We start from the raw sequence: 12,665 nt of genomic DNA on the forward strand, positions 1-12,665 counted from the left end.
ATTAATATTCAGGGAAATTCTCAACAAAACTCACAAACAAAGCAATATCAGATCATTTCATAATCAAACGTCATCAAATGTTGGAGGAACGTGATATCCCTAGCGATATAGACGCTATCATTTTATGCAAAACTGAGGCTCAGGACCGAATGTAGTTTCAACTTCGAAATAGAATTTCATGAAGTTTCAAGCGATCGCGAGCGAACATCATTTCCTGTCTCGGGCTTTCTCAACGACGATTTTACGATCAATGATGGACTTTTGCTCGCGTGATTTCGGCTCGTAAAGGCGGACGTTTTCCTTTCGCACATTGGACTTAAAATTTCATGAGGCACGTGACGCTGAAAAGAGCACCAAGATCATTACTTCTAATTCATGGAAAACGATGACGTTTAAATTTTGCAGAAAAATAAAATTAGATCGTAAAGTAATTCACACATGTGTTCTGAAATAAAATCAAATTAATACAAAAGAAAAGCGTTTAATGTTAAGATATTAAAATGTTTTATTTCTTTCTCCCTTTTTACAATATTTAAAAATGTTTTAATTTTAAATATTTTAAATAATTTTTCATTTTTAATGTTTTTATTTTATATAATTTAGTTTCAAACGATTTAGATTTAAAACATGTAAAAGTTCAAATCTTTAACAGATTCAAAAAATTTTAATATTTTGAATCTAAATTTAAAGCTGAAAATTTAAAACTAAAAGATTGTTTTAAGAGAAAAACAAAAACAGAAAAATAAAACATTTTAATATCAATGTTCTTCAGCAATATATATAATTTTTTATTTTTTTATCAAATATTTTCGTAACTTTTTCGTAACTCTATTCTTTTACCTAATCATTATTAACCATATAACCATTATAAACATTATTAATCATTATTAACCATTATTTGTTTGTTCTTACAATTGAATTACAAATATTCTGCAAAATATAGAAATATATACATTTCCAAAGAAAAAAATTATCGATATGTAATTGCAATATCTTCAGTACATCTTCATTAAACTAACGATTGTTATAAATACATCGTAGAAAAGTTCATAACGTCATTAAAAGAAAACAATACAACAAAGTTGCACTTCACCGTCATATTTAGAACACCAGCAACTTTATTACCTGCCGGTTAACTTGTGACTTTATAGCAAACAGCATCATCACGGTCCACGAAACTTTCAGAGTGTTGTTCCTAAAGTCGATTCCGACATTACCTCCGGCTTCGTATACGTTTCACAAAAATTGCAAATTATTGCCACCGCAGGCGCCGCAAGAGAGCGGAGAAAAGAGCAAGGAGGAAAAGAGGTCTCGGAAAATCCAGTTCCTTTTTATCACCCTGCCAGGCTCTTAAGCAGAACTGATGCGAGGAACGACATTTTCGTTAGCGGTCGAAAGTAGAGTTAATCTCGTCGTTGAGCAATGTCGGGATAAATCGTTGAGTTTGGTTTTCTTGTTTTAGTAAAAGATCTGTTATTTCTTTTATTTCACTTATGCTTTTAATCTCCATTTCAATGTAATATTTGTATTTTTTTCGTTAAAAATATTTAAAAATATGTTTGTTTTTTATTCCTGAGGCGATTGCATAGAGTCAGAATATTGAATTTATCGTTTTTTTTTAAACTCAATCAAATTGGAAATAGAACATGCCATAGCATAACAACCGTAGAAAAACAGTAAAAGAAATTATTTTAAAAGTCCTTCTAATTGCAATTGGAAATAATCGCAAAAGCTATGGAGTGTTAAGAAACGTCGCACAGAATAACAGAAGACGGTAGACGATAAAGATTTAATTTAATTTAAAACAAAAACTCTCTCTCTCTCTCTCTCGATGCAGGATAATGTCCTTCCTGTTTCGAAGATAAACCGGTCAACCTTTATCTCCCGTTCCTTAGCTCCAAAGTGCGAACCGGTACCCTTCCATTACTTTCTTTTCCCGCCGCTGTCAGTGGATTCCTAGGACTTGATAAAGTTCTACTTTCTTTTACTCTCACAGAGACCACCTCGTTTCGCGATTACTCGCAGCGGCTGGAGATCACTCCTTCAATTTTGTCAGAGAATCGCGAAGCCCTGCTGGATGCCCGGATTTAATCAACGTTCTGTCCTCCAGCTCGTATAAATTTTCTAATGACATCGGAGAGTTTGTGTTACTCACCGAAAGTGACAAACTGTCGACGCGCGACTGAAATGCTTCTCCTCGAGCTTCTAAACATTTCGTCAACCCTAAATAATTTTGTAGAGAATTAATTATATACGTTTCGTACATTGATAGATTGTACGACGATGAATTTCGCGATTAAATCATGTAAAATCATATAAAATACGAAAGATAGTGCTGTGGGCGGCACATGTAATCTCAATTTATTAGCCCCGCGCGAAACATATGTCAAAAAGAAGCCCGCGATTACAGGGATTGCGCTACAAATGGCCGCAAATACGATTTATTAAGCTGGACAAAGCGTGCATCCCTTGGAAAAAAAAAATACGCATAAACAGCGGTTACGCTTTAAGCGACACGACTGTGCACCGCGCGATGTCGCGATAAAAAGTACCGCTTGCAGTGGCGTTTGAAAAATTTAATGCAAATGGAGTTGCGCTTTATTGCGTCGGGCGAGACAGAAGCCGCCTAAATTTTTCGAAACTGGCAATCTACATTCTATATACCATCAGGAATCGCGGAGGCAGAAATGTAATTCGTGTCTAATCGCTTTGCATAGCGGTGGACGCGTAACGTCGAAGATGTCATTTCTGAGCCGCAAACACAAAACGGCGGGCGATGATGACCGCGAGGAATGTTTATGAAGTAAAACTCACGCGACGCACGCGATTCCGCGTCAAGTTACGATTTTATTTTACTGACAGTCTTGCTACCGATCATCCTCATTTTTACAACCGCGCCGAACTGCACACGATCTTTGTGTTATCCTCAAAATTAGTATTGCACGGAATATCTGAAACTGCAAATAATCGCTCAATTTTTTTTAAAATACTTTTTGCCGCTACGTGAATAAATAATAAAATCACTTTTTCGTTGCCAAAGTTAACATGTATTTTGACTTATATTTGCAAACCCAATATTTGATGTTTGATATATCGAAAACGATGGCAAATAGATGAACATTTCTCTAATCCGCGATATTTTATTTTTTTCTCTCTGAGTCAACACTTTCACTTTTCGAAACGAATTCTATTGGTTTCACACAATATGTTTTTATCAAATGAGTTTTTTTTTCATCATATTCCTGTCGAAGACACAAAGATGCTAAGAATTCACGTAACACAACTGCAATAGCCAGTGTCTTTTTTACATTGCGGTAATATATTTATAATATGATGTACCATCAAGGCTCGCACGAACTGAATCAGTATGAATGTCTCGCGAGTGCTAAACGCTTCTCGCTTGGCTGCATTTTCCGCCGTTAAGCTTCTCAGGGCGGTAGATCGAAGAGAAGTCTGAAGTGGTTCATCGTCGACGCAAAAAGCGCCATTGGCGCGGTGCTATCGCGTAGAGACCACCTAGTTTTTATTCCCCTCCATTACACGAGACCTTCCTGAATGGGCCACGGGAGAGGACGCACGACGGGTCATTACGCATTCATGAAGATTATATGCAGTTCGGGCACGTCGCGCGTGGGAAATTGGGCCGAGATTGTCCTTATCGTTATAAATCACGTTTGATACCGTCGACTTTTCATTCCCAGTCATTGTCGATCCGTAAAATCTTTCAAAACGTCGGATTTCTTGTTCATGGTAGAAAATGTGTTCGTTTCCCATTCGTCTGTCAACCAAGCTAAGCTAATTGTACACAAATGCATATTATTCAAAATTTTTTCATTAATACATAAAACTGTAATAAAGAAAATAAAGAGAAAGAGCATATGCGGTTACAATATAAGTGACATTTTGTCACCGCAAGATTTTCGGCTAATATTTTTTGACCGCGAATTGTGTTTCGCGAAGAAGAGTACTGATCGAAAATGGCTGTAGTAAAGAGAAGCAAGGATAACGTAACGACCGCTTTGCGTGCTTACAATAATCAACGCGAGGCGAGTCGGGTAAGAGCGTGATTGAAAAAAAGAGGGTAATGAGTTAGGATTGGGGATAAAATTAAAAAAAGAAAAACCACCGTAGAGTTTAGCGTGATTCTTTATTGCGCTTGCCTTTGATGCTTTGAGATTTAAATCGTATCAACAGGAAGAGAATGGTATCTGAAAGATCTACCTATAAATTACTGTGAAGTAACGAACGATAAGTAAAAGGCAGTCCAATACAAAAAGATTAAATTCATCATTGCCGAATTCGATTATCATGTGATTTATGACGATTTGTACGACGCAAAGAATAATGCGAGTCAGAAGCGAAAACATGCGTCACTCGCTACTGAGAAACTTTAATATCCGCGCTTATTATATATGCGATAGCAGATGCGTCCATCAAACCGGAAGCCGGAAACAATCTTTATCTTCATCGCCTTGAAATCTCGACGAAAGGCAATGAATCAGGATTCTTCGCATTTTAATAACCCCGACAGCACCGCCATCATATTTCACTTGCGTACGCGCCTAAGTCATTGCGCGGCCCGCAAAACGTCACGCGAACCGCCGGGATGGACCGTAATTTCCATCAGCTGCGGTAAGTGGTCCGAGCAATAATCACGTGAGAACGCAATTTTACGGTCTGTCATACTGGCAAGGCTCGCAGTTAAATTTCTATTGCTCTCGCCGCTCTCGTCCCGACGGCCGCAGAGTCATTATTTCGACGCATCGGTTAATTTTACGGTACGGCCAAAATATATCCGCTCGAAGAATGCGTCGCGTCGTCACTTACGGCAATGCGAAATTGCTTGCGGTAGTGCAGTCACATTACCGTCAAATGCATTATTGCCGCAACCCCTGAAGTCTAGTAATCTCAGGTCTCGAGTTACAAATTACGTAAATTTTTCAAAAGCAGCCGAAAGAGAAAACGTAATATGCGACACGGACATACCTATGCACGCCTCTCTTTTAAGGATGTGGAAAGGAATGGTAATTCTATACTAAAATAAAATCTACGAATTCCATTCATGTCGTACATAAATACATAACCTATTACGATATATCCATATACTCATATACTCACACCTATTATATTTAGTAATCTCTAGTCATTACACGATCATCATTCATCAAGCGATCATCATTCATCATTTTCTCATCTACTTCATTTTTCTCGGAAGAAAAGCACTCGTGAAGCGATACGTCTACACTGTCTGCTTTTGGTGTATAAGATTTTTGGCCAAAATACATCTGAATCTCTTGCAAAGTTTTGTTTTTTGTTTCGGGAAGAACAAAATATAAAACACTAGTCCCAATCAGTGTGACGAAGCCATAAACGGCGAATGTACCTTCAGACTTTATAAATTCCACCATAAGCGGCATCGTTTTGATCACCACGAAGAAACATATAAAATTGAAGCCGGACGTTAATCCAGAACCAAGCCCACGATGCTTTCTCGAAAATACCTCACCGCAAAGCATCCAAGGTAAGGTGATCAGTCCCAATGACAACAGGCCGACGTAAGCGACGAGTAGGATCACAGGGATCCAGGGTCTTCCAATATCAAATGTCAAGCACGCACTGAAAGACAGCAAGGTGATAGCTGTGCCGAAGCCGGATACGAACGTCAAGGTGCGCCCGCGGCATGTTTTCAGAAGAACGCACCCAATAATGGCGAATATAATGCGAATCGCGTCGATAATCAGCGTTATCAGATACGCGTACGCAGGGTCCGAAACATCCGCCAACATTTCGACACAGTAGAAGGACATTACGTTAGTACCTGAGAACTGCATAATAAAGAAGTACAGACAAACGATGATGAAAGGTTTCAGAAAGTATCGCGAGGACCACGTCTTCCTAAGCGAAAGCAGTAACGATCGTTTCCCGGTTTTCTTTCCCGACATTTCCGCGAGCCTGGCGCTTTCCAGCAGGGAGAACTCCTCGAGCGACTCCTCGCCACGGAGAAATATCCAGGAGCGCCTCGCCTCTTCGATCTTGCCTTTACCGAGCAGCCACAATGGACTCTCTTGCGAGTAGATGCAGACGATCCAAGAGATTACGGGGAACACGCCGCAGATATACGCGGTGGTTCGCCAATGCAGCCAAGTTCCCATCGCGTGACACGCCAATATACCGAACGAGAGAGTGAAGGTAAGCGCCCCCAGCAGAACGCCACGTAGAAGAGGGTCACTCGTTTCACTCACGTAGATCGGATATATAGGCGCCAGGACTCCGACGCAGTAGCCACAGAGCAGTCTGCCTGCTATCAAAACTTTCACGCTGTTGGCAAAGCCGATAATTAGCCAACTGACAAGATACACAGGAAACAGTACTAAAAGCGAAGTCTTTCTGCCGAGTTTTTCCACTATAAATCCACCGGTCCAACATCCGGGAGCTATTGGCAGAACCGAACCTGCTGCGATCCACGACTCTTGGTCAATGCTGAGCGTACCGAAATAATCCTCGTCCACAGATTCACTGCCATTGATCGAAATTGCCTTCAGCTGCGGGAGAAGAATCGCGCTGTAACCATTTGACATACCTGACACGGAGATTCCTATCAATAGTCCCAAAGTTGTCAGCAGTTGCCTGAGATACAATTTGATTTTGGTATCTGATACACTGCAGTCATTAATTTTCATTGTGGATCGCAGTAATGAACAATCTCGATTATAAAAAAAAACTCCAAAACACATTAATAAAAATAAACCGTTCACTGCTCACTATTTGTAATACACATTTATCTCACTACTTATAATACACCTTTATCTATACCATGACAAAATTATCCGCTATCTCTTCGTCTTTCAAACCAATTTCTCTAAAATCAAGAAATTCGTTTTAAAATATACATTATAATCACGTTTGGTTGATAGAATAAGAATGATGCGACTAGTAAAAACGTTGTGTTGATCAGCAATACAACTAAGATAAGCACACTAGAATTGAATAAAAATAATTTGTTCTATAAACTGTGTAAAGCGATATGTACATAAAATTGATCTGCACAAGCTTCAGGTCGCGATTGATTACATTCTATCTCCTCCACTCTTTATCTAGTAACTGCTGATAACCGCGAAATCAGACGATCTTTACGCACAACTGAATCAAATTAATACTGATAAATAATAAAGATCCATGTAGTTGCATAAACATCGACTGCGAAAGAAAATTACGTCCATAATTATGTTAAACACATTAAAATAATGATTGCTTATTAAAAGAAAGTCATTCAATTATCTGACTATGGAAGTAGCTGGATCTTTTTGCCTCTTACAAGGAAATACAAAATATAAACCTCAATTTCATGGCTATTTTCACTGAAAAGAGAAAATTTCACGTAATTCCACTATGTATCAGTCATAATGTTGTATCCTTTTACGAACTAACAAGATGTAATTTCTTCTTTAAAATAATTTGAATACATTGAGATACTTTTCAAAGGTTTTAACGCTCGAAACTACTTAGACAGTACTTGCCAGTATATTCTCAGTAAGATTAATATATAAATGATAGAAAAGAAGAGCGAGATAAGTAAGATATCAAGATATATAAATATGTAAAATTCGTATTTTTTAAATTTATCTGAAAAATGTCATAAAAATTTGTAAGACAAATGCTGCTTTCCATTTATCTGAAAGTGAGACTGAATCACTCAGTAATGTATTTTATACTCACGTAGTGACGTCATTATTCAGTGATTTAAAGAAACATGCAAGTGATCGCTTATTTTAATGACAAAATTATCTCAATATATAACCTCACTTCCAAAGTGAGTATGCAAGACTCAGTAAAGCATACGGTCTTGAAATTGCTCAGATCGTAGGAAAAAACTCAGTTGAATCTCACTTGTGAGAATGCAAAAGGACCATGCATTTAACTGAGTTATGACATCACAAGTTAGAATTATCCGAGTTTTGATGTAAATGGAAAGCAGCAAAAGATCCATTAATTATATGTTGTATAAAATTAATAATACCTTGAAAAACTCGAGTTTTATACATAAAGAATAGAAAAGAATATATCTCTGCTTATTTATTAAGTGTTAAGCAATTTATTTTCTTCCGTTTCTTGTCATCTAACAACTGAAAAAATCCGAGATTCATGTATACTACAAAGATTTAATCCCACGTCTTCCCACACAGCAAATTCAAATCGAAATAATTCGTGTATCGTGTCGAAATAGTTAAGCCGATTCGCCGTTCTGCCGTGTAGAAAATTAGACGCATGCGTAACACACGTATACGCCTTGGCAATTGAAAATGAAACTGAAATTTCCGCACATCACCCGCCGTGTTCGCGCAAAATAATTGTGTCGCGGCGCCTCGGAATACGCGTGGTATTTTAACTAGCTGAAAAGGGATTTAAATGATTCGGAGTGGCCGCAGAAATTTGAGAGCCGTGAATTTAATACGCACCCCTCGTCGCTCGAGCGACGGGGTGTTTCGTATTTTGGACGGCAGCCAAATGCGATTTTCGCGTTATTTATCTTTCGAATGAGGATACGCGCGTCCGCGCGAGGATGAGGGTCGAGTTAGTTCGGTTCGGTGTTCCACAATGCATCGTGCGCTTGTTCTGACAATTAAAAACTAACGGCTTTGCTAGAGAGAGGAAAGCAGTAATGCCAAGCGGGAGATATTTAACACGTTTTTGGTGTTTCGAGTGCAATTAAACCCTTTTGCACTGTTTTCACTGCTAATTTCCGCCATTAATTTCAAATAATTCTTATCCGTACAAAATGTGAATTTATACCATTCTCTCTTCTTTACAGAAATTACGGTACAATAAAGACTATAAAAAATTATGTAAAAAAAAGGGGGGAAAACGTTCTTTTATGTTTTTACCATTTGTTTTCGTCCTTTTGTTAAGATACATGCTGAAATAAAAGCCCTAAAGAAATTACTTCTGCGAGTCTGATTTAATTTTCTCGGAAGTGAAGGAAAGAAATCTTCTTTCTATTGGCTTCGTTTGAGACTTTACCTGTAAGTTTCGCGTATTTCAGGGCGGGTCGATAGTTAAAATTCTCACAACGCGAAGGCAATCAGTAAACCAATAGAAATCAAGAGATCGAAAGGGCAAATAGTGAACCTGGCAAATTTCCGCCAATTCTATTACCGGATTTCTAACTCTTTGATATACGGTAAATATTCTGTCGCAATGTGCCTGCTGTTCATTCACTTTGGCTCACGTCGCATACGAGATACGCCTTTTAATGTCGAGGACTCTCAAAAGTCTCGTTACCCCTGTATTTCGACGTTAGAAAGAGGACTTATTTAAGCGACTTGTTTAGGCAAACACTTTTACGAGAGTACTCGTTGAAATCTACGAAGAACAAGGAGCTTGCGAGTGCATTTTGATGAACTTGAAAAAAAGAAGTGAGAATCAAAATTGCAATTTTACGAGAGCAGAATCTAATAATAAGTGTAATGGTAATGTGATAAAAACAACGGAAATCAATATCAAATTAGTAATAAAAAATGTATTAGTATTAAATAAATTCATATCCTGAAAACCTCATTTCATTGTTTCGAAATGTACATATATCATATACATATATACATGTCTAAAACACATATACATATTATATTTATACATATACGTATATATATGTTTAAACGTTCTTATAAAATGAACAGAAGACTGCGAGAAGACTGCAATATCGTCAGCATAATTTTTACGATATAATGTTTACGAAGGCTTCTTATTAGAAAGTACCGAAATTTGGCAGAAAATTTATAAGCGCAATCTCGGGAGAAATTTCTGAAAGACCTCAGGTAATTCTAAGGTTTAATATAAGTTTCACTCGTCGCCTCTTCTCTCAGCCCCGTATACAAGAGAGAGACTTATTTAACGGTGGATGCTCTTATGAGAGTGCATGTCGAGTAGGAAGACCAGGGCTGTCGTAGATGAATGTTGACGAACTCTTGAGAAATGATTGCAGGCTTCGAAAGCACGTCTTTTCGCAACAATGAAATCTCCATGAAATGCTTCCTGCCATTATTTGCGCTTATTATGACATAGTAAGTGATGATATTACGAGAATAATATGACCGTCATTGAATTCTTAATTCATATAAACCCGCGAAATTTTATCCCCAAAATAAATAATTAATATAATATTTGCATCCACGAATTTAATGCAAATGTAATGCGAATAATTAATCAGAGGAATATTATTAACTTTTAATTTAAATTTTCATTTTCAGAGGATATGTATACTGATTTTGCCAATATATTTGTCTGCCATCAGTAGAACATCTGTCTGTTCCGAAACGTTCTGTTCGCATAACACACCTAACGACTAAAAGCTTCGAGAAAGTCACCCCGTCGAATAGGCCCGCGCGTAGAGGGAGATTGATGCGTTCCGGAGCTGAGAAAAAACAACTCGCACGAGATGTATTTGTTTGGGGTTTCAGGTGAAGAAAAAAAGGCACTTCTATTAGAACGACCAAGAGGAAAGTTCCTACGCGATAGAGATAACAGGAAGGAAGCAAATGATGAAGGTCGCGAAAATGGATATACTAACTTTCCTTGGGGATACCGAGACATGATGTAGAAAGTAAAAAAAAAAAAGGCTTTCAGATCCTTTTCGATGGTCAAACATCGTACTCTTTATAAGTTCTCGCATGAATGCTCTCTTTTTATAGTAACTATGCGACGTGGAAATCTGTGGAAACTGGTTAATCGATCAAGGACTTACACGAATCATGGGATTTAAAAATAAAAATGCAAGACTAACGTAAGGATCACGGAACAAAATCAGAAAATGTATAAACAATAAAAATTATGAGACCACAAATGTCTGTTAAAACAATTAATTAAAATGTTATAAAATTTTTATTACTTGTCGCGATTTCGAATCGCATTATAAATAGGTGGTTTACACACTCTAAACGTACATTTAATTAAAAATACATAAAACCGTATAATATATTGAACATTTTACAAACATTTGACAAAAATTACATTTAAAAAGCTATACAAAATTCGTTCATAAATAAAGTAATAAGTTAATCCTTTTTCCTCCACGGAGAAATCAATATTTATGAATGTGAAACGTTTTAACACAAAATACTTCGTGTACATAAACATTGATACGAGCAGATTGATACGAAAAAAATATTGTTCAACATGCAAATCGTTCTTTGCCATTTATTTTATATGTTTCGTATTGTCTGAACATTAATTCACTAAAACTTTTTAAAAAATTTTGGATTAATTTAAACATAAAAAAAAAAAAATCGGCTATTGTTTATTGCTCGGGCTACCAATTTCTCCATAGATTCATAACACATCCTCCACTTTATAACGATATCTAATACAATATATCTTTTACTTCTGATACATTTAATAAACAATGTTCAACATATGAGTCGTGCCACCAGATGGCAAAATAATTGTTTTATAAATCCCATTGTTTCGTCGAGACTTCTCGGAGATGAGCAAAAATTTTCTCGCAATATCGGAGGTTTTATTGCAACAAAAAACGAGATAAAGAACATTTGCGAGCATATTTGAAAAAATATGTATAGTATAAATGTTTCATCTGTAATGACGATTATCATTGAATATGCGATACAAGATAAAAAGACGCTCTGTTATCACACGCTTCTTATATGCGTTAACAGTCATTGGCAAAAAATTTGAAAAAAGTAATTACATAGTGACACAAAAAAAAATTAAAATATATTATTGAGATCCAATAGTTTGAAAACCTAGAACATTGATACATTATATAGAGAAAAGTCACCAATACTGACGCACACTACTTTATGTTTGGATAATATGTCTTAAACAAAAGTTAAAAATAAAACTATATTTTTAAAAACATGAATTTAAACTAGAAAGTGTCTTCTGTTACCGTCCTACATGGAGTAAGAGTTTTTATAATATTGTTTCATATTTTGTAATAAAGTTAATGTTTTCATAATATAACCAAAAGTGAGTGTCTGAAATTATCTCAAATTTGAAACGATAGGTTACATTTTCCTTTTCTTTTTCTTTGATATGAGTTACTTGTACATATAAATATTCATGTTAATGTATGTAAGAATTCCTAAAAGATTTTGATATAAAATATTTTATGTCGATTATATTATATTGTTCCACAAGATGCAAAACAATGTAAAATGACCATATATCAATTAAATTAAATTAGATTCATTTTTAACACAATTTATACAGAAAAACACACATACGTGATAAGTACAGATACGTGTATAAAGTACAAATTTTTGCTTCTTTAATTATCTAAACAGTTTATGTTTTTATCAACATCAATATTAAGCAACATTTAGTTTCCAAAAAATAAGAGAATATTGCAATAAAATAATTAACAATATTATTACAGCTTTTCTTACAATTACATAAAAATATCGTGTATAACATATAGAAAATTAAATATGTTAAATATTTCTTGTTTATATTGTGTCTCAATATAGTGAATCATACTTTTCGTTTAATCCTAATAAATTTTCTCAAATGTATTAAGTTCATTATTAGCAGAAACTAATAAAAAAATTAATCAATATTATTTGAATTTTAATATATTTATTTATATTTTTATTTAAAACATATATTTATAAATATACATATGTATAAATTTACAAGTATAATGCGACAGTTAT

General features: G+C 35.8%; 2 protein-coding genes across 2 annotated transcripts in view; both read right to left on the reverse strand.

Moving 5' to 3' along the window:
• The window catches only part of LOC105838260 (mannosyl-oligosaccharide 1,2-alpha-mannosidase IA), a 601,715-nt gene that overhangs the window by 430,185 nt on the left and 158,865 nt on the right, over nt 1-12,665 (reverse strand). The window lies entirely within an intron of this gene.
• On the reverse strand, nt 800-12,617 carry LOC105827828 (facilitated trehalose transporter Tret1-like). The gene has a single exon (XM_012665990.3). The coding sequence runs from the start codon at nt 6,732-6,734 to the stop codon at nt 5,130-5,132; it is 1,605 nt and encodes a 534-aa protein (XP_012521444.1). The 5' UTR covers nt 6,735-12,617; the 3' UTR covers nt 800-5,129.

This window comes from Monomorium pharaonis, chromosome 2, assembly GCF_013373865.1.
Source record: "Monomorium pharaonis isolate MP-MQ-018 chromosome 2, ASM1337386v2, whole genome shotgun sequence".
Classification (NCBI taxonomy): Eukaryota; Metazoa; Arthropoda; class Insecta; order Hymenoptera; family Formicidae; genus Monomorium; species Monomorium pharaonis.

Excerpts from the sequence above, each read along its gene's own strand:
- LOC105827828 (XM_012665990.3), bottom strand. The coding sequence starts at position 6,734 with ATGTGTTTTGGAGTTTTTTTTTATAATCGAGATTGTTCATTACTGCGA.